Here is a 22,533-nt window from a genome sequence, read left to right as displayed (position 1 = left end):
AAAGGATACTTATAGCCAGGCTCTCATTGGCTGTTAGTCAGTCTTAGCTTGTTGAATATTCATGAGAACTTGGCACAAATCGAGCTGAGTCTTCCCGCAGGCTTTCTATGGCACGTAGAATGGCTTGAAACAAGGTAACCAAGGCATTTTTTTTTCATAAAAAATGTTAGAGTCCATGGTAGAACATTACCACAAAGTAATGAAATACATGTGGCAGGGCATCTTTTTAAAATGGTCAAATTAGACCAGCAACAAACTGTACTGACTATACTTTGGTTTACTAGAAATAGACCCATTGGCGGGGGTTATTTGGGAGATGCCATGTCCTGCCTAAGCTACCGGCCCACAGTTGTAACCAGAAAACTGATCAGTTTACTGCAATGTTTCTGTGGAGTGTGTTAGAAGCATTGTGACCAGGAAACATTGAAACATGCACTGTATGTGTGTGTGTGTTATGCAGGTATTGAATCAGTTTGCTTTAATTTTGCTTAGTATACCCAAATATAAAACTCCACAACAGCATGAGCAGGTATCCAACTTAGCAATTACTGTCAGTGAACTAATCTGAAATGAATTGCAGTTTCTGTAAACATTTTAAATACATTGAATTCAGTTCATTTCTGTTAGTGTCTTGTTACAGATGAGTCATATTTTTTACTGTTGGTATAGTTATGGTGAAAATAGTCAATTAAATGTTCCATACAGTCTTGATTCCATGTTTGTTTTCGGTTATGCAGCTCACACTAGGCAGTAACAAAATGAAGCACACATAATGAAAAACTAACACAAAAGTAACATTAATGCTAAAAGATGGGTCAGATTAAATAGCATTTAGCATAATTCAATCTAAACTTTTACATGTGACTTTATGAGTGGAACATTAGGGAACAAAGATAATTAAATTGAATATAACTATTATAACCAAACAGGAAATAAACCTGTGTACTAATGTGAAACCATTTCAAGTCATGACCGACTGACAAACTACATCAATAAAGACGGACATCAGTCCCAGGTTGGATTTACCAAACGTGGATGTGGCAGGATCTGCCTCTACGATATATACCAGCAGTTACTTATATCCCTTATCATACAGCTTTTCCCTTTTTGTTTTCCTTTAAGCTGCCTTAAAGTTGTATTAATCATCTTATTTTGTAGTATAGCTTTTTGCAGCTGATTCTATATCCGCTTGTTACAATCCATTGAAGTTATTTGATGTTCAAATGTCTGCATTATTCCATCAAATCATTTTCTTGACCTTTGCTCAGGAAGTATGCTAATATTTTGGTAATTCAATGTTTCTGCAGAAGTTCAGTAAAGGTCTAGCGTTGGTCATAAGAGACATTTAACTGTAACTAAAAAGACGAGAGGGTTGGGCAAAAGAGATTGGGGGAAATGATGCGATCAAGGGGTTTGGCTTGTTAATCATTAAGTTAGAGTGGAGGTTGATCTCTGCTCAATCCGTGAGAGCAAGACGAGACTCAGGGAGGAAGAAACTGAATCTCTATCTTAATACATGCAGACACTGAATGGCGTTTTTATCATAATTTCACTGGAGTGTGTGCAGTTGTATCGCACAGTGACAGAGGAGCACAGACTCACTAACAAACCAGCCGGAAGAGTTTTCATGGTGGTGTGTGTTGCACATCAAGATGTTTGCTGTTCACCTTATTTCTTTCTTCTTCTCCAAACTCCAGGAGGACCCCTCAAAGAAGGTAAAAGCTACTCCACAACTTTAACTAAACTTGTGTTCCAGTAGCAGTAATACTCAGTAGTAAAGAGACTACTTTCAAGATGTAACCTGCTACAGACGAGGTATGAGATTGACAAAGATTGTTGCAATATATTAAAACTGAAATGTCCTTTAAGACAATAGATCTGTGATATAAATAATTTGCTAAATTCTCAGGCAAAAAAGTTCATGTATGGCCATTATATGAGATTTACTGTAAACATTAGAAAGGCAAATCATGGAAAGTTCAAAAAAACGATTAGACAAATGTGTATTTCTAACTTGTTGCTCAAATGTAGCGCTGTATCGTTAAGTGTGGGAGATTCTAGAAGGCTTTATCATATGATAACTAGTTGAAATTTAACGTGATCCTATGTATCCAGCACTTGACCTGCTGAGATTTTGCAGATATGGCATCATCTATTTTTTAATAAATCCAAAAGTTATGGCAGTAGCTTGTGCTGAAATAAGATGCTGTAATCATTAGTTACTATTCACCTCTCCTGAGCAATGATTAACATCTTTGCCTGGCAGTGTCACTACTCTTCCCTTAGTGCAGATGGGATCAACACTCACTGTCCCAGGGACAAAGTATTCTCAACAAAGTACACTCCCAGTAGAAACACACATTCACACTCAAACACAAATACACTACATGCCCATTCATGAATCCACAGTAATAGAGCATACAGAGTGGGACTGAGAGTGGGAAGGCTTGTTTATATTCAGTGTATATATATGTCATTTCTTAAGAAGATTAGCAGATGTGTGGAAAATAAGTAGGTCCACAGTTTCCTCTGTTTGCTACATGTCCCACAATCAAGCGTCACTCCTTGGATCAAGTTACTGTTAACCACAAAATGACCTTTGAGCTTTTGATGTGCTTTTGATTCGTATTACATATGAATTTAGTGTGCTGCAACAACTCTTGTGACATTTTAAATGTTTGCCACATGTAAATCTTCAAGATCAATGATTTTAGCATATTTGCTGATAAAAGACAAATCTTTACAATTTTGATATGAATGAACTCCAATTTTGAAGGACGAATAAACAAGATTGAATTTCCACTGACCTTTGCTCTGCTGCTCGTTTGTCTTTATTACTTTGTTGGCAAGATAGAAAACAAAAGAATAAATCAGCGTGACTCATTCTCTGTGCTTCTGTTTGCTGACCGTTCACTCTTTTCTCCTTTGATCTTCAGGTGGACAGGTTTCTGTACGCCATGCGTCTCCATGACGACCAGTTAAGTGACATCTCGGCTCGTTTCCAGGCTGAAATGAGGAAGGGGCTTTCAGCGGAAAGCAATGCTGCTGCATCAGTGAAGATGCTGCCAACACACATTCGCTCCACTCCTGATGGATCAGGTCACTCACATTAATGGCTTTCACATTTTTTCAGACTTTTGTGTGCAATATGAATAAATATAAAGTAAATACAGTAGAAAACAGTTGATATAATGTTGCCTCTTTACTCCACTCATGCAGAGAAAGGACAGTTTCTGGCATTGGATCTTGGAGGCTCCAGGTTTAAGGTGCTCCAAGTTAAAGTGAGAGAAGGCATGGGGATTAGGCGGGGAGGAGTGGAGATGGTGGAGAAGACCTACCCCATCCCTAAGGAGCAACTCATTGGGAGAGGAGCAAGGTATGGAGGAGAAGAAACATGGACAATTAAAAACAGAAACAAGGGATTTTTGGAATTCTAGAGGGAACAGAAAAGACATAGGATCTACATGAACATGAAGAGCTTTGAACAAGGATGGGAGCACAAGTATGGGGTTGGAGGTGGGTGCATAAACAGAGAGGGGGTTGGAAAGTTAATACATTATGAACCTTCTTCTACACTGTCTTCCTGTCTTCTCTCCCTCTCTGTCTGTAGCTATTTGATCATGTGTCAGAGTCCCTAAAGGACTTCCTGCATGAGAAGAATATCAGTTTGGAGAAGAAACATCCTCTGGCCTTCACATTCTCTTTCCCCTGTGAACAGTCCACCTTAAATCAGGTAACTTACTATACATTTATTTGGTCATCTGGTTTTCATGACTTGCACCTGCAGTTTATGTTACTCTGTATATATTCTTTCTTTCTCTGTAGGGATTATTGGTAAACTGGAGTAAAAACTACCAGGCTCGAGGCCTCCTGGGTAAAGACGTGGTCCAGGCTCTCAGAGAAGCAATAGACAGAACTGGGGTAGGACGCCTCTATTCATTACAGTATACGTACATACGTTTTTGACCCACAAACCAGTTTTCATTTATCAGACAGGCCAGTAAAGGTATGAGACATGACTTTTTCACAAGGAGCTCATTCTATGGATCTACTGACTAACCCTTACCCACTTTTTATAACTTAGAGCTCACTGCACTTCTTCTGAAACACTTCATTCAATATACAAACTGTACTGTAGTTGATGGTACGTTAACCTTATAATCAATCACTCACTCTGTATCTCACTCTGAAGGGTATGGATGTAGAGGTGTTAGCCATGGTTAATGACACTGTAGCAACCATGATGACCTGCGGTTTTGATGACCAGTACTGTGATGTAGGACTCATTATTGGTAAGTAAATTCATCTTCATGCAATTTGCTTACCTGTTTGAGGCAGAAAAAGGAACACTTGACAATATAATGCAGTTCAACAAAACTACAGTCTCGAAACTTATAATTGAACTGAAGCCTTCCTAAATGTCATAAAATATAGAATTTATGTTTAGTTTGAAAATTGACATTTGGGGCTACTACGATGAATTAATAAATGTTACAAAAAAGTCTTTGTCCCTCTAGTGGTTGATTGTATTAATGCATCTGTGTGACGGAGGGATTGTTTTGTGTGAATGGTTTTGCACTCTGTTTGAACCATTTTAACCAGACTATGAGTGAAAAGGTTGAGGGGTTAGATCGTATTTATTTTAGGATTAGAACTGCAATTTAAGGTTAGATTAGGTTTAACATCTTGTGATCATTTAAAGATAGAACATTAATTTAACCAGAGTAGAGGTGTGCCATATCACATAATTTGTGATAATTTGAATATCATGAAATGTGATGAAATTCATACTGTGATAATGACAATATTCTGACTTGTTGACGTAATTGCCTGTTAATTTGGAAACTGTTAGGATGTGCACTTTGATTTATATATATTTTATACACTTCACTAAGACTACACTTATATTTCACTAAGACCAAGAGACTGGATCACATCACTCCAGTTCTGAAGTCTTTACACTGGCTTCCTGTGTCTCAAAGAATTGATTTCAAGTACTCTTGCTAGTTTATAAATCACTTAACGGTTTAGGTCCAAAATATATTGCTGATCTGCTACTACACTATGAACCACCCAGACCTCTCAGGTCATCTGGGACAGGTCTGCTTTCTGTCCCCAGAGTCAGAACTAAACAGGTGAAGCAGCTTTCAGTTTCTATGCTCCTCATATCTGGAATAACTCCCAGAAACCTGTAGATCCGCTGCTACTCTCAGTTCTTTTAAATCAAGGCTGAAGACCTTTCTATTTGATGCTGCCTTCTTTAAATGACAATCATTTCTTTAAATTTCTTATGCTGCACTGTAATTTATTCTGTGTTTTATGTTCTCTTTTGTTTTTAACTGTCTATTCATGTGTTTTACCGTTTTTAATGCTTGTGATTTTTATATCTGTTTAACTGATTTTGTGTAAAGCACTTTGAATTGCCTTGTTGCTGAAATGTGCTATACAATAAAGCTGCCTTGCCTTGCCTTGCCTACAGAATCCAAGTGGCACGCTAATTTTTAAAAGTTTTTACGGGATATTTGAAGGCAAACTGTTAACATCTATGCAGACATGTAAAACACAACTTATTATAATACCACTATGTTTGTTGCCATTATATGTTCTAGGAATAAAAATAAAATTATTGTTCAGTTTTTTCTCATATCATCAAAGATATCATTATCACAGATATTCCCTAAAATATAGTGAAATTACTTTAGAGCCATATTGCCCACCCCTAAACCAGAGCAAGTTTCTTTGAATAGTATGATTATGGGTGTCCTGTATGCTTGTGTGTTTAGGCACTGGCACCAATGCGTGCTACATGGAGGAGCTGCGTCACGTTGACCTGGTGGAGGGAGACGAGGGCAGGATGTGTGTGAACACTGAGTGGGGAGCCTTTGGAGACGACGGTGCTTTGAATGATTACATTACAGAGTTTGACAAGGATGTGGACGCAGCCTCCAACAACCCTGGAAAACAAATGTAAGGAAAGCGGCTTTGACTTTTCTCATGACATGTTATGGCGCAGCATGTATGACAAAATGACCTTAAACCGCTCTGTTTCTTTTTTCCTCATGGAAGTCTAGAGAAGATGGTCAGTGGGATGTATCTGGGTGAGTTAGTGAGGCTGGTTGTGTTAAAGATGGCTAAACTCGGACTGCTCTTTGATGGTCATGTGTCTAATGCCTTGAGGACTAAAGGGAAGATAACCACTGCACATGTAGCAGCCATGGAGGAGTAAGTTGTCTGTCTGTCTGTGTGTGTGTATGTATGTATGTATGTATGTTCTTCCATCCGTCCGTACACTCCCTTTGTGTAAAACAAATGATATTATACATGTTTGTCTATTTCAGATACAAAAATGGTCTGAAGAACACCAGAAACATTCTCATGGATCTTGATTTGACCCCAACATCTGATGACTGTGTTGCGGTTCAACATGTCAGCACCATAGTGTCCTTCAGGTCCTCCAATCTGGTAGCTGCAGTACTCGCTGCCATCTTGACTCGAATAAAGCAAAACCGGAATTTGAGGACATTAAGGATCACTGTAGGTGTGGATGGAACTCTGTACAAGACGCATCAGCAGTAGGTTATTATGGAAATATTCACCAAAAATCACAATCATATGCCAGTGGTAACATTAATAGGCCGTTTTTATTGGGATATACACTACCGGTCAAAAGTTTGGGGTCACTTACAAATTTCCATGCCACTCCATTATAGACAGGATACCAGCTGATCTGAGTGGGTGGCAGATCTTTAACGCAATATCTACATTGCCCATTATCAGCAACCAATCATCCAATGTTCCAGAGGCACATTCTGTTTACTAATCTGATATCATTTTAAAAAACTAACTGAGAAAACACTGGAGAATCCTTTTGCAATTATGTAAGCACATAATGTAATTTGAAAACTGCTGACCGGGTTAAAAAAAACAATGCAACCGACCTCAGCTGGTATTCTGTCTATAATGGAGTGCAATGGAAATTTCTAAGTGACCCCAAACTTTTGACCGGTAGTGTACAGTATCTTGAATAATCATTCGTCACAGTCTAATAGCACACACCTTGAATTATCATTGGTCACATTGTAATGACCTGTAAAAATACATTTGTAAGTATCTAAATTAGAATATAATTATGGATTCTTATTTGTTAAATCAACCTGCTACACTGTGCCAGACTTCTACATTGGGAAATTACAACAATGATGTTGTTGCAGCTGCTACAGACTACCAATAGAGGTTAAACATTAGACTCCTTCCATTTCAGGTATCCTTCCCGTCTCCATAAAGTAGTGCGGCGGCTGCTTCCTGAGTGCCATGTCAGGTTTGCCCTCTCAGACAGCGGCAGCAGCAAAGGAGCTGCCCTGGTAACAGCAGTCGCCCAACGACTGGCATCACAAAGGCGGCAGGTTAGGATGCTGTGCGTGTGTGTGTCTGTGTGTGTCTGTATGTATGTACTGTTTTCTATTCTATTCCATTCTATTCTATTCTATCACATCTGATATGACACAGAATCTCTTTACATGCACGTCTATTGCAGGTGGATGAGACGCTGTCTCCGTTCAGACTGAGCCAAAAGCAGCTCCAGTTGGTCAAGTCCAGGATGAGGATGGGGCTGGAGGCGGGGCTGAAGAGTAAAGGCCCCTCAGCCATCAAGATGCTGCCTTCTTTTGTGTACCGTACACCTGATGGCACAGGTCAGACACTAAAATTAAAACACACAATGTGTCCATGAATAAATTAAACTGAGTTGTACAAAACAGATAATCAGTATGCTCATCTTTTGTTTTGTTTTCCAGAGCATGGAAAGTACCTTGCCTTGGATCTGGGAGGGACAAACTTCAGAGCGTTGCTGGTGAACTTTAAAAAAGGTCTGCAACAGAACACCCGACTTTACCACAAGATCTACACCATACCGCTGGAAATAATGCAGGGAAGTGGAGAAGAGGTAGGACATTTTATTGTAGTGTTCCTACTAAATAATCCAAACAGGGAGTGACCTCTAGCTCAACCATGTAGCCTGTGTCCTTGGCAGTGGCACGAGTTAAAATCTGACCTGCGCCCCTTTTCTGCATGACGTCCCTTGTCTCTCTCCTTTTTCCTCTCTTCAAGCTGTCCTGTCAATTAAAGGCTATAAAAAGCCTAAAAAATAATCTTCAAAAATATTTAATTAATAATAATCCAGACTGAGGGACTGACAGTGGTAAGTAGACCGATAATGTAAAACTGGGGCATGGTAAATTAAATACTCAAAGAGTTAATGAGTATTTTCAGTAAATTACTGAACAAAGAAGTGCATTACATGCAATTTAGTTTTTGCCTGTCAGATGTGGAAAATCAAATTCATTTTCTTTAAAAGCTTTAAAAAGCCAACTAGGCTGGATACTTGTCTTTCATTGAAAATCTTTCTTTGTCTGTCTCTAGTTGTTTGATCATATAGCGCAGTGTGTAAGTGACTTCCTGGACTACATGGGGATGAAGAACGCTCATCTTCCTGCAGGCTTCACCTTCTCTTTCCCCTGCGAGCAGACATCTATTGACACGGTAAGTGCGGACCTTAGAGTTCCGTTCTGTTATTTAGTTTGCTACAACCACAGACCAACCAATCAATCAAGGATCAAATTAATAGCTTTTAAGAAAAACAGGAAAAATACACAAGTATACAGACATCAAAATGAGTAACATCAATTTTCTAACCTCATTCAATCGTTGTGTGTTCCTCAGGGCACATTGGTGAGCTGGACCAAGGGCTTCAAGGCCACCGACTGTGAAGGACATGATGTTGTGAGCATGCTGAGGGATGCCATCAAGAGACGCAACGTGAGTGAAAGTACAAGAGAATAGAGTTTATAATGATGATCTGGGTTTTGTCAGTGAGCTGAAAGAACAATGGGCCAGTTTTCCTATATGTACCTATTTGTTTATGTACATGTAGGATGCAAGCTGCACAAAACTGTGTTACTACAAAGTGAATGTAAATTATATTAATACACGGAGTCCAGACTATGTCACTCTCTTCTTGTATTCTGTAGAGCCGTATTTAAATATAAACTATGTACACACATGTTTATGTTTGTATAGGAGTTTGACTTGGACATAGTAGCAGTAGTCAATGACACAGTAGGGACCATGATGAGCTGTGCCTATGAAGACCCTGAGTGTGAAATTGGACTGATTGCTGGTATGTGACTTCAGTGTTTTCATTTTTTACAAACTGAGGACATTTGGGCGAGTCAATAACTTAGTGTGCTTTTAAGGCATAGGTCTTTTAATTTGAATTAAGGCTGGAATTATTGTTGTCAGTCCCGTAGTTATCATGGTTCATGTTATGATATATATAATATAAACTCTCATCAATCAGGGTCCTTACAAGTACTGTAACAGTAATGTGATGTTTGTGTTTATTGCTAAGTACTCTGGATTGTGTCTTCAAACACAAGCTTTAGTTTGATGAGCAATATTCATGAAGGCTTGCTTTATTGTTATTGTAATGTTTTACACAACAGAGATGATGCAACTGTTTCACAGGAACTGGCACTAATGTTTGTTACATGGAGGACCTGAAGAACATTGAAAAAGCTGAACAAAAGACAGACAAAATGGAAAGAGAAGAGGGGACCCCTGAAGGAGGCGAGGAAAAGGTAGAAAAAGTCTTATACAGCTCTCCCAGTGTTTAGTTTTTCAGTGAGCTGTGCTGATGTTAAATTCATATTTTGATGATAACCATATATTTAACCCCCCTCATTTGTTTCTGCTTACAGCTGGATGATGGGACAAAAAGAGAGAAAAAGGTGGGGGATGCTGAGATACCAAAGATGTGTATAAACACAGAGTGGGGAGGTTTGGGTGATGATGGCTCTCTCAATGACATCATCACACCTTATGACATTGAGGTCGACCAAAACTCACTGAACCCTGGAAAACAAAGGTTAGAAACCCTGTGTGTGTGTGTGTGTGTGTGTGTGTGTGTGTGGTGTGTGTGTGTGTGTGTGTGTGTTGTGTGTGGTGTGTGTGTGTGTGTGTGTGTGTGTGTGTGTGGTGTGTGTGTGTGTGTGTGTGTGTGTGTGTTGTGTGGTGTGTGTGTGTGTGTGTGTTGTGTGCGTACGCGTGTGTACGCGGTGTACGCGTGTGTACGCGTGCATGTGTGCATGTGTCTGTATTGATTTTTGTTTGATCAGCATGCATTTGTGTACCTGTGTTCTCAAGATTTCGAGCGCAGCGTGTTTTTTTTGCATATGCCTGAGGACATTCTCATACCTTTACATGCTTTTTTCGAAGCGTTAATCATGGTTTTGTGCTTTTGTGTTAAGGCCCTAACATTACTTTTAATACTTTTATGCACATGTGCGTATGTGCCTCATGCTCCAGTAATTCTGTATGTTTAATATCAAGCTGTTTGGTTACTCGATCAAGTGACCACTTTGGCTTTGTGGATCTAACAAATAATTTGTGTTTTTGTGAGAGTGCAGGTTTGAAAAGCTGACCAGCGGGATGTATTTAGGAGAAGTTGTTCGTCAGGTATTATTGGATTTAACCAGAGGGGGTTTGCTGTTCAGAGGACACGTCACTGAAGCTTTGAAAACTCCTGGAATATTCGAAACTAAATACCTGTCACAAATAGAGAGGTAGGACAAACTGTGTGTATGTTACGTGTGTAGGCTATAGGCTACTGTATGTCTATTTGTGTTTGAGACATGTGCAACTGTGTACATACATGAGGTCTCGTAGATCATTTCCTATTCCACAGAAGAAATGTTTTGTCCCCCATTTGTCCCCGATAATGCCTTTTTAGATCTGTGAATGACACCTTCATTCTACCACACACTCCAGGGCAGAATTTAGATGTGTAGGACCCCTGATGGGAATAGCGGCGGCGTTATAAAATAATGGCGTTACTAACGGCGTTACCTTTTTCAGTAACGATTAATCTAATCTAATTGATTACTCTTCCCACTTTAATAACGCCGTTACTGTTACTGCCAAACATGCGGCGCGTTACTATAATTGAAGCTGTTTTTTTTCTTCAGGCCAACTTGGTCTCTAAGCCGAGAGGCAAAGACTTTTTTTTAGTCGGTCACAACAAACAATACAAGCGAGTCAGTTTTTTGGTTTTTTTTTATTAACAAAGAACACTTACAATGCCAGTATGCATAATTCAAATGTCAAAACCAGAGTTGCTCATACAGAGAAAAAAGTATATATAAATCAAAATAAATAAGAATAAAAAAAGAAAAGTGTGGTGCAAATAAAGTCAAATGTATCACCAATACATGAAAAAATTATCAAACACAACTCCAGTCTTAATTGCCTTTTTGTTCTTAATGCCTCTCATAGTGTTGCTGTATTGGTGCACTTCTTGAAAGAAATGTTCAAAGCATGGTTTGGAGTCCGTTTGGAGAATTGAATAAAATAAACAACATCTTTATTGATCTCACTGTCTTCAAAGCAAATCAAAATATCTTTATCCTTAAATTAAATTGATTGTCCTGTGTTCCGTCTGAGAAGATGCTGAAGATCAATCCTAAATATTTTAGTATACATACAATGAAAGAACAAATGACAGATTGTTTCTTCTTCTAGTTCACAGAAAGTACAAGAATATTCAATATCAAGTTTGAATCTCTTTAGTGTACAAGCGAGTCAGTTAACGAGAGAAAGGTATGGCGTTATGCTGTTTTCATGCTAAAGATTTCCCACCGTGGTCAGAAAACACAGGCACTATAACTCTAGAGTGGCTACTCGCTCCGAAGCTAATCGCTGTCACAGCTCACTTCTCCCCCGCTCTATCACACACCCACACACACACACAGACAACACACACACACACACACACACCACAGTGCAAAAGTAAACATCAGGCCACTTACGTTATTTACACTAAAAGTGTAAATATTTATTTATTTTTGCTATAGTGCTTAACAAGAATTATTTAATTTTGCCCTGTCGTGGCCTGTTGAGGGGCATTAAATATCAAAAGTTCCAAAACATCTCTACGTACATGGCATTTGATTGGAGGCTAGTCTCACTTTGTCCCACAGCAACATTAAGAGTTTAAATTTGTGTACATTGTTTCTGTTAATAATATATTGTATTAAGTGTCTATTTCTTCATAATATTCAGATTTATCATAAATAATTGAACATGTACATGTATTTAATGTTCCGTTAAAGAGGGGTGGAGGTGGGGGTCACATTTGAGCATTTTATAATGTACTTGAAAGTAACGCATTAGTTACTTTCTGAAGTAAATATTTACTTTTCTAATTTGTAACTGAGTATCTATTTTAGTTACTTTTTGGAAGAAGTAACTTTTAACTGTAACTAATTACTTTTTAAAAGTAACTTGCCCAACACTGTGTAGGACTGTAACTGTGTGCCTGTAGGTTAGTGTAATGCGTGTAACTGTGTTGTTTCCCTCTAGCGACCGCCTGGCTCTGCTGCAGGTCCGATCTATTCTCCAACAGCTGGGGCTAGACAGCACCTGTGATGACAGCATCATTGTCAAAGAGGTAGAAGACAGAAAAAAATAATTATAATGTCATGTCTGTAGACGAACAGCTGTTTAAGTGCAGTTTCAGACTTCTAACTAACTTTAGGGTCTGTGTGTGTTTTTTTAAAGTACAATGCAATTTCAAGGATATAATCTTTGTTATACTGTAGCTGAGGACTGTGCAGGACAAACAGAGAGATTTTAACCAGTTGTCAATATTTTGACAGTATTATTATTATTATTATTACTCCATTAGCCTCTCACAGTCAGACTACATCTCACAAGACTTACTGTACATGGTGTGTGTACTGGACAATAGCAGGCCTGCTGTCAGGAATTATGGACAGGAGGACAACATTTTCTTAACTGGGCCCCACATTCAACCCACTCCAGCAACACAGACCTTTGCATACAGACAGACCGGATCTTTGGCAGAGCTCATCTCTACCCTTTGGAAGTGGTCATCTGGCACACCTAATGCAATGCAGCCATCATTCATGTTTAACTTTTGAACCTTGTTAATGACGATAAAATATCATCATTCTGCAACTCTATGGCTTATTTCTTGTCTCAAATACCAGAGAGAGGTTAAGAGTCAAAATGTTGACACACTTCCGAGAAAATCATGTTCTCTGTTGCAACCTCACTTTGGCATTCAGTAAGATTTCTTTCTACTGGTTGAGGAGTGATATGATATTGTCTGGCTTAGCTAACTGTGGCACAAACAGTCTGTTAAGTGTTGCAATAATGCTAATGGTGTTCATTGTTATACAGGTATGTGGAGCAGTGTCACATCGTGCAGCTATGCTGTGTGGGGCAGGAATGGCGGCTGTGGTTGATAAGATCAGAGAGAACCGAGGACTGGACCATCTAAACATTACTGTAGGGGTGGACGGTGCACTCTACAAACTGCATCCACAGTGAGTTCTTCTTGTTTTAACTGTTGTAGTTGTGGAGTGCTACGTGGACTATTTAAAAAGAATTCAATTCAATTAAGAGTGCTGTTGTATTTTTACCTTGTTACTCCTTTATCTTGCTTTGTCAAAAAACTTTCTAAAAATGAAATTGTTTTTTCTTCATCTGCTGCTGTTTCTAGTTTTGCTGAAGTCCTCCAAGAGACTGCCAGAGTTTTGGCTCCTCAGTGTAATGTGACTTTCCTGCCATCAGAGGAAGGCAGTGGAAAGGGTGCTGCCCTCATCACAGCTGTGGCCAGACAAAAGCTGTAATGCCAAGTTCCTTCGGCACCGCTGTTCTTGTTGCAATTGTTGCCTTTTGATAATTGACTTCAGAAAAGGCAGTGTCGAAAGCCAAGAATTACATGCATACCTGGGGAGAGTGTTCAATTCGCAGCTAAAATTTAATGAGAACACAGACTGCATAGTAGAATATACTGTAAGGCAGAGAATTCATCTGCTAAGAAAGCTAAACTCTTTTGGTGTCTGCAAGGAAATTTATGAAACATGTATAAAACTTTCATCAAGTCAATCACTTTTTCATTTGTGTGCTGGTTTAATGGTTTGTCTGTCTAACATTGTTATAATCTGCTCCAAGATCAGTGGGATCCAGCAGAAAGACTTTAGCTCTCTGTGGAAGGAACAAGTGGTTCAGAAAGCTGATCAAAAAGTACCTCAACCTGACCATGCACTTTTTAGTGAATTTCTAGTTATGGGGATTAATAAAGTTTTCTGTCTGTCTGTCTGTCTGTCTCATGGTCTGGGAGAGCTCCTCATATACTACCTCAGATATAAATGGATTTATCAACATCTTGTTTCAACCTGGCAGCAAGGTGCCTGACCTGAAGAGCATAAAGCATGATCTCTCACAGGCGTCCCACCCATGAACCCAGCCATTTGGGCTGCGTTGTGCAGCCAGATAAAATAAAGCCACTGCCGCCAGGGAATGACTTCTGGTTTCCTATAAAATGCAAAGAACTGGATTCCAACTAAGGGATTTTTGCAAGATGACAACAAAAGTAGTTAACCTGAAAATGCTTCATATTTGTTCCTAAAAAAAAACATTATTTTATTTTCTGCTCTGTATTAGATATACTCTACACTACATCTGAAATTCACAATAAATGAATGAATGGCCTAACACAAATATTTTGGTAGTTGAGAGCTTTACACCAGAGCCCTCTACTTTCCAATCATTACCAAGTCAACTGTGGGAAAAGTGTCACACCAACAGCTGCTCAGTCACATGATGCCTGTGTTAGCATTGCACTGATTAAAGTCTCTGCCTTTGAATACTTAGTTTTGGAAGTGATAGGATGCTCATATCACAAATCACACCCTGCAAGCTACTCAAGGTTATCACTTTAAGTGAGACCAAACAAAAAGGATACATGCAACAACCATAACATCTCCGATGGCAACTAATAAAAAGCTTCAGTTGTCACACACACGCACGCACACCTTTTTGTCTCTTTTATAAAACATAATCCATATATTCTAAATAGATCAACATTACATGTCAAAAACAATAATGTATTAAGTTAGTGTGAAGGAATCATCTGCTTCAATGAACTAAATAACTTATTAAAAAAATTACTGATGCAAATTACTGCAGTGTAAAAGTAGAACAAAAATGGGTGTGTGTATGTGTGTGTGTGTGCGCGTGCGCGACAGAGAGAGTCAGCAGTATCTCAGTATTGATGAAGGTTAAGAGGAGGATTGGAATGCCGCTGACCACATTTCCCAACAATAAAAACAACCAGCACTCTGTTCCGTCTGGACTGACTCTCTGTCCTTGTGATCGCCTGTCTGTCTCTGCATCCTTGCCATTTTGTCCATTCTGTCTGTCTGTTTTATCTTTCAGCAGAAAATACAATTAGGGGTTGTTATGTGTCATATTATAATCTTATAACTGATTTGACAATACTGGATACAATCCAATACAATGAGAAGTGCAATGATCAGTGTATTTATGACAATCCATTCATGACAGATTAGATAGATAGGAAGAAATTATCAGAGTGCAAGAAATATAGAAAGTAATCCACTGCAAATCCAAAGCATCAAGAAAGAAAGAATAAAGGAAATGTTAGAAAGGAGTGAAGGAAAGGTATTTGAGAACCGCCGCCTGTTAGCAGGAGTGAGAACGCTAATCTGTAAGGGATTAGCATGTTAGAATGCTACCATCTGAGAGCTACGACACAAACTTGCACGCACACTCACACACAGCAGGGTAATCCCTTACTGTCCCAGTAGTGACCTAGCTTCACGGTTAAACCACACATACACTGACTCTGCAGCTTCAATGCAGCAAAAACACAGCTGTGCTGCTGACTCTGCAGCTCTGGAGCACAGTGATGGCATATTCTGTCACTCTTTGCCTCTTGTGTTTCCTTTAATTCTTTACTCTTTTCATACACGTCTGTACAAACTTCCTCCTCTCTGTTGGATACTTTATGCTAAATAACTGTACATCCCTCTTTAATTTTAGCATTTTGTTTGAATACGTCAAATGCCCCTCACATCTTTCAGTTTTCCTGACTGACCATTCCTCAGGGAGCAAGGTGTGTAACTCTTATTATTCATTCACTTTCTTGTGCGTGCACATGCGCGTGTGTGAGTGTGTGTGTGTGTGTTAGGCTCTGAATGTGGTGTCTTTGTCTCCCCTTCAAACCAACAATAAGAGCTTTGACACACACACAGACACACAAACACACACAGACACACACACATACACATACACTCACACACAGAAATGGTGACGATTGGCAGAGTTAAGACGCTGGTTCTTCAGGACCTACGAGGGGACGAGCTGTGGCCCTGTTCTCGCAGGATTGTGCTCTGTTTTGTCATTATAGTTTTCAGGGAGCACAGGCATTCATTTTTATTTGACACCCATTTATTGTCTTTAAAGATACAATGAATCGAAGAGTCAAACCTCTATGTGGAGTCGACCGGGGAAAAATGAGACACGACAATGTTTCAAAACCTCATTGTGTTGACAAGTGTTGGATGCTTGATCATGGGAAAACTTCAATGAAGGTAATAATCCAGATAGTAACATAGTCTGGAGGAACCAACACTGCTGGGATGGGGATTACCTGTTATGAGCCTGTAGAAAAAGACTTCAAAAATATTCGGGAAATGGATGTATGAAGTGAAGAAGGAGGAGGCAAGGCACAAACATTTAGGTAAACTTCAACAGCGGAGCTTGAAAACATCATGTAACATCACGCTGCGGAAATTCAATGTACATGTTAGCAGCTAGTTGTCTGTACAGCATTGTGTGCATTAACAAGTGGTTAACTCACTGTCATGAGTCTCAGCTTATCAGGAGCAGATTGAATAAAGATAGCCTATACAGTATATATTGATCTGTAATATAAATGTAGCTGTCTCCTGGGATCTTTACAATGAGAGACATGCTAACAGGTGAGTAATTGTTTAAGCCATATCTTTTAGACAGGTTAAAGAAAGAAAGAGCTGCGGATCAAACAGATTTTCTCACAGAAGACCTTTTGATTTTTTGCTTTCTTTATTTTGCGCAATGACGCAATTCTCCTTGGTTAAACCTAAAATATTAAAAATGTCCTCCCCTTGTTTAGGATTTTGAGAAGAGGAAACTAATCAGGTGCTGGTCAGGGGATTACCAATGGGGCACGTGTAAGTTTCATGTGGCATGTTGCTGGATAAAGTTCCTATCTTGAGTATTTAACAGAAAAGGAATAAGCAACTGTTGCAAAAAACGTCACAGGATTACATTAAGAGCAAAATTTATGGACTCCAATGACCAAACTATTACCTTCAAATTGTTAACAGAAGATAACTTTTGACGTGAAAAACAGCAGTGGGTGCTAAACCTCTGAGAGCTGTTTTTCTAATCACTGTCTATAAGTGACCAAATTTAGATGACATGATGTTGCACCTGTTAGAAAAAAATCCAATCACAATGGTTTTGTGGTATCGTCTACTGGCTTGACCTCTGAGTTGATTCTGAAAGCGTTTAAGAGAATATACATTTTCTTACACAGGGATATATATTTTCTACCACAGGGATGTATACATTTTTAAAGATAATCAGAATCAGAAATACTTTATAAGAGAGAAAGTACTTAGGAAAGGCTCCATGGGAAAGGAGGATTGGTTTACATTAACGTAGGTTCACGGAGATGAATCTTTATAAAAGAAAACAGTGTTACAATGTATGATACCAATTGAAACAGATTAGAGACAGGTTTGTTCAGAGGTTTTAGAGAATGACCACCACATGCATTAACACAAAAGGTCCAGGCAGGTTGGCAGAGATGAGGTATTATGGTGGAATTAACTCCACATCCAACATATTACGTAAGTGTATAAGGCATTAAAGTTCATTTGTGTCTGTGGTTGTTCTCTAGAGAGGCCAAACAACAGACAGCTGTTGTTGTTGTGATTATGACATCAAGTCTGTCTGAAAGGACAGACAGAAGAGTTTAGTCAGAGGAACTGACTGTCTGATCGGTTGACTGTTGGGATGGTGGAGTTAGTGAGTAGGTGGAGAGATGGAGTTAACAACAGGACAGGTGCAGTTTGTCATCAACATGGTTCTGCTTTTGGATTATGACATATGTATACATATATATATATTTATATACTGTATATATATATGTATATAATATATATATATATATATATATATATATATATATATATATAGACAAAAGGCTTTATAGTAAAATGAGTAATCTTTACATTTTTAAATCTATAATAGTTTATAGCTAACGTTCTGTCTAATATTTTTTTTATATACATTTCTCTGTTCTTTGTTGTTTCACATAACCAAGGGAAGGGGAAACCAGGGACACATATTATGGTGTTCCTGGTCAAAGGCTTCAGTCACACACAGACCCACATGATGAGGCAGGGTCATACATTTTTAATTAGCACACCTCAGGTAATAAAAGACAATAGCTTTTTGATGGTGCAATACAAAACACAACACAAGACAATTGGTCTTCTTTATATTGAAACAAATGCCTTTACCAACAGAGACATAACATGGAAAGGTAAACATGCCCAAATACAACAAAAAACAAATTAAGATACATGAATGACATTAGGCACTGTGATAAAAACCTGTATCATCCACTACCAACTTGCAAAGGCATTACACAACATCAATGAGCTAAATGTCTTATCTGAGGCAAAAAGGCCAGAAAGAGATAGAGAAAGTTATGGCAAAAGAGAAAGTGACATAGAAAAACACAGAGACATGAACAGTGTGTGTTTGTTCATTTATATTTGAGTGGGTTTACATCACTGTGACAATCTTTTACAACTGGCTACAGCGTAACACCGAGAATGCAAAAGACATGAACCTAATGATGGGCCATTCAAAGTAGTGTTTGGTGTTGAGGACATCAGTGTGCTGCTGTTGGGAGACAGGGTCTATTCAAATTATGTGTGTGTGTGTGTGTGTGTGTGTGTGTGTGTGTGTGTGTGTGTGTCTGGTCATGTCATTTTAATGAAAAAAAAAAATTTTGAAAGAGTTTTGAATGCAATGTTTGCTTTTGCTAGGGACTTTATCATTTTGTGTTTGTGATTTTGTGTTCTGTGTTTACAGTTTTGGGAAAATGAGCCAAGGATTCACAAAATTTGTGTAACCAATTTTGAAAAACTGTAAAACACACTCCTGTCTTCATACAGCAAGCAGACAATAAAGCCAGAAGAGATGACAAACACAGGACATAGGTTCCACTCCTTCATCCCATTTTGAGTAATATTATGACTGTGAGAGTCATTTTCCCACCAACCCACCACACCGAATGGTATGTGACTTTATAACTTCCTTCCTTGAAACAGTAAACCCTAAACTCTCTCCTCACCTTGCTTCCGTCTTTCACTCTCTGCCCCTCCCCCTCTTACCCTCCCTAATTAGGCAGACTACCGCCTCCATCACTGAGTTTGCCTCCAAGGCGTCAGCAGACCAGCCAATCACAGAAAAGAGGATGTGACACTCACCCCCATGGCCACTCACATTCTGTAACTAACCAATGAGCTCAGAGACAGTGGGCAGGGTTCATGTTCTGGCCCTCCCTGCTTCTCTCTTTTTGCCTCCTGTAGCTAACTTGCTGTCTCACCACTCATGCTTCCTGGCTTTACTCACATGCTCAGAGAGGGAAGAGCTATAGTGTCTTAGCCACACATGAAGAAGGTCTGTCTATTTTAAACCATACCGGACTGGATTCAGGATATTTTAAATCTCCAGAAGCGTATGACAGATTGTATGTACAAAGTAGAGCCAGAGGAGAGTTTGAGTTCCTTTGTTTTACATTTTTATTTAGGATTTTTCTCCATCTGACTGGAGGTGGTCGTGTGTGTGACAGATAGAGAGAGCTAGAGAGACAGAGTGTGTGTTTGTGTGTGTGTGTTTGTGTGTGTGTGTGTGTGTGTGTGTTTGTTTGAGTGAGTCTGCATGTGTGTGTGAGAGAGAGAGAACGAGGACCAGGATGATTGCGGCCCAGCTACTAGCCTATTACCTCACTGAACTCAAGGATGATCAGGTTAAAAAGGTGAGTGCTTTCTGTTTCTTCTGCCTCCATTTTGACATTGTGTTTGTATGAGTGAGAGAGACTGTTGGGGAGAAAAAGCAAAAGTAGAGAGGAGAGCATTTGTTTGTAGAGGTCATTGAGTTCACTCATACTCCCATCATCGTACCGTTGCTGTAAGACTGTGTTTTCCCAGTATTGTACATATCAGGAAATCTTTGTTCTGTGAAAACTCTTTAAGGAAGTGAATACAACATAGAGGATGTTGGGAAAGAAGTGCAGTAGGCAATTCAAACACTGAGCTTTGATTTCATTGTAAGATGTAATTCAAACTTGGTCAGTGAAACGTGAAAAACTGCACAGGGGAGTGTCTATGTAGTAAGATGTGTAAGGACTCATGTGTGAGATTAATGCCATGATGTAAGTTTTGAGAGGTGTGGCCAAAAGGAGAGAGGACGTTCGAGGCAATAATGAAGGAACAGATGAGCAGAGGGACGAAAAGGTAGAACTTGAAGAAAGAACAATGTAATTTTAAGGGGTTGCTGAGTTTCTTTTATGTTCCCGTTAAAATGATACCTTGCCCTCAATTTCTCTCAGCTCAGCTCTCTACTAGAGGCTCTAGAGTAGGAAGAGGAAAAAGAGCTAAGAGGCTCACATAAGATCACATATTCAGGTATTCAGTACATTTACAGCCTTTCATCATTTTGCAGCAGCCTGTTAACAACTGATCCTTTGACATGCTCATTATCATCATCTTATCCTAGACATACTGTATTATCTGTGTTCTTGAAGTGCTCATATTATGCTTTTTTGGCTTTTTCCTTTTCCTTATATCTTATTATTGTTATATCTTGTTATATCTTTTTTGTGCACGTTATAGGTTTACAAAGTGAAAAAGCCTAAAGTCCATCCCAAAGGGACTTACCATCTCCAACAGAAAACACTGTTCACAAACTGCTCCAAACAGTTCTCTTGTAGTCCAGCCTTTACTTCCGCAACAAACGTGCGTCACTTTGTAACACACGTTATAATGCTCGCCTAGCTGCTAGCACAGCACGCCCTCATACTCTGCTTCTGACTGGGTGTCCTTACCTAGATAGTGCTCATGTGCGACTCCAAACAAAGATAGTGAGATGCCTCACTCTGTAGCTAACATGGAGAGCTCAACACACACAAGGAAAAGAGGAGCTGCACCAATGTGAGCATATGAGCACTTTAAGAGAGAAATCGACTTAAAGAAAGTAGCAGCAATGTACATAACATATCTGCCTCGTCTTCGTATCTGCCCATACCAATGTCTCGATGCTTTTTGTCTTGTTAAAAGTCTCCTTTAGCATTAATAAGTGTTTAACCTAAAAGAATGAGGGGAAAACAAGTCCCTGAAGCTGATTGTTGTAGCTTATTTAGTAGGTTTTAAAGCATGATTAAATATAAAGTTTAAGGTTAAAGACAAGAAGAGTGTCTTGAGCACCATGAATGTGTGTCTTTCATAACTTCTCAGCTGAGCAGCCCTCACTGAATGACTTCTGGTATAAAACTGACTGGACCAGTTTAGGTCGTCCTTGGAGCGGCGTGTGCGTGTGTATTTGTAGCAAAGGAACAGAGCTTGTATTTGTTCCAAATTATCTGCTGTCAACATATGGTGCATGGTCCCTTTAAGGTTGCTCCCTGATAATGTCTCACGTCATCATCAACTGCATATTCTGCATTAAACTGTATCAATGGAAAAAGTTCAAAGCTATTGCTCTTCCTTCCTCCATCTCCTTTTCTGTAACCTCTTTCTCAGTTCAGTTTTAATTGAGTCATCTTTATTGGCGCAAAGCTGTCATTCCCAGGTGTGCCTGCTGTTTGCCTGAGTCAAATCAGAGTCTGTAAAGGTACAATACATTTATCAGCAGACAGGATCTGATGTAATACAACACGTCTCCCTCCCTCTACTCCTGTTCTCTTCCTCTCCCTGCTTACCCAAAATAGGCCAGCTTTAAACCATGTGACCATAGGTGACAGGCTTACACACACAACACACACACACACACTGTACCAGATGTGTAGCTATTGTGTAGAGAGCAGAGCAGGGTGTGTTTAGGCCTCAACATCAACTTCTTTAGTAATGAAATTGTGAAACACACAGCTGAAGTGTGTGTGTGTGTGTGTGTGTGTGTGTGTGTGTGTGTGTGTGTGTGTGTGTGTGTGTGTGTGTGTGTGTGTGTGTGTGTGTGTTGTGTGTGTGTGTGTGTGTGTGTGTGTGTGTGTGTGTGTGTGTGTGTGTGTGTGTGTGTGTGTGTGTGTGTGTGTGTGTGTGTGTGTGTGTGTGTGTGTGTGTGTGTGTGTGTGTGTGTGTGTGTGTGTGTGTGTGTGTGTGTGTGTGTGTGTGTGTGTACGTACACGAGGTGCAGGAGAGGGCAGCATAGAGGACAGTATTTTTCCACCCTCAACCTGTGGCTGTGTGTGTACAACATCGTGCACACATACATTCACAATGGAGTCAGGTTTCAGTGCTTCCTCGAACCACCCTCGCTGTGACGAGGAGAACAGGCATTGTTGAGAGGAGGAATGCAAACCGGAAGGAG

The 22,533-nt window shown here is 39.4% G+C and overlaps 1 protein-coding gene across 4 annotated transcripts in view; it reads left to right on the top strand.

The window, feature by feature from the left end:
* The first annotated feature begins 1,447 nt into the window (after positions 1–1,447).
* Positions 1,448–22,533, top strand: part of LOC116687381 (hexokinase-1) — a 40,051-nt gene continuing 18,965 nt past the window's right edge. Inside the window, exons 1-21 of one of the 4 annotated variants that reach the window (XM_032512748.1) lie at positions 1,448–1,715; positions 2,937–3,099; positions 3,220–3,371; positions 3,611–3,733; positions 3,826–3,921; positions 4,193–4,292; positions 5,784–5,967; positions 6,067–6,222; positions 6,339–6,572; positions 7,262–7,403; positions 7,535–7,691; positions 7,794–7,942; positions 8,419–8,538; positions 8,719–8,814; positions 9,076–9,175; positions 9,523–9,635; positions 9,756–9,922; positions 10,464–10,619; positions 12,415–12,502; positions 13,258–13,403; positions 13,580–14,501. In XM_032512748.1, coding sequence (XP_032368639.1) covers positions 1,653–1,715; positions 2,937–3,099; positions 3,220–3,371; positions 3,611–3,733; positions 3,826–3,921; positions 4,193–4,292; positions 5,784–5,967; positions 6,067–6,222; positions 6,339–6,572; positions 7,262–7,403; positions 7,535–7,691; positions 7,794–7,942; positions 8,419–8,538; positions 8,719–8,814; positions 9,076–9,175; positions 9,523–9,635; positions 9,756–9,922; positions 10,464–10,619; positions 12,415–12,502; positions 13,258–13,403; positions 13,580–13,709 — 2,835 coding nt within the window. In that variant the 5' untranslated portion in view covers positions 1,448–1,652 and the 3' untranslated portion in view covers positions 13,710–14,501. Of the gene's footprint in view, positions 1,716–2,936; positions 3,100–3,219; positions 3,377–3,610; positions 3,734–3,825; positions 3,922–4,192; positions 4,293–5,783; positions 5,968–6,066; positions 6,223–6,338; positions 6,573–7,261; positions 7,404–7,534; positions 7,692–7,793; positions 7,943–8,418; positions 8,539–8,718; positions 8,815–9,075; positions 9,176–9,522; positions 9,636–9,755; positions 9,923–10,463; positions 10,620–12,414; positions 12,503–13,257; positions 13,404–13,579; positions 14,502–19,542; positions 19,988–22,533 lie in introns of those variants that run through there. The other 3 variants (XM_032512731.1, XM_032512739.1, XM_032512721.1) reach the window with 3 other exon arrangements.

The sequence above is a fragment of the Etheostoma spectabile genome, chromosome 1 (genome assembly GCF_008692095.1).
Source record: "Etheostoma spectabile isolate EspeVRDwgs_2016 chromosome 1, UIUC_Espe_1.0, whole genome shotgun sequence".
NCBI classification, from domain to species: domain Eukaryota; kingdom Metazoa; phylum Chordata; class Actinopteri; order Perciformes; family Percidae; genus Etheostoma; species Etheostoma spectabile.
This window is presented reverse-complemented; position numbering and strand designations above follow the sequence as displayed.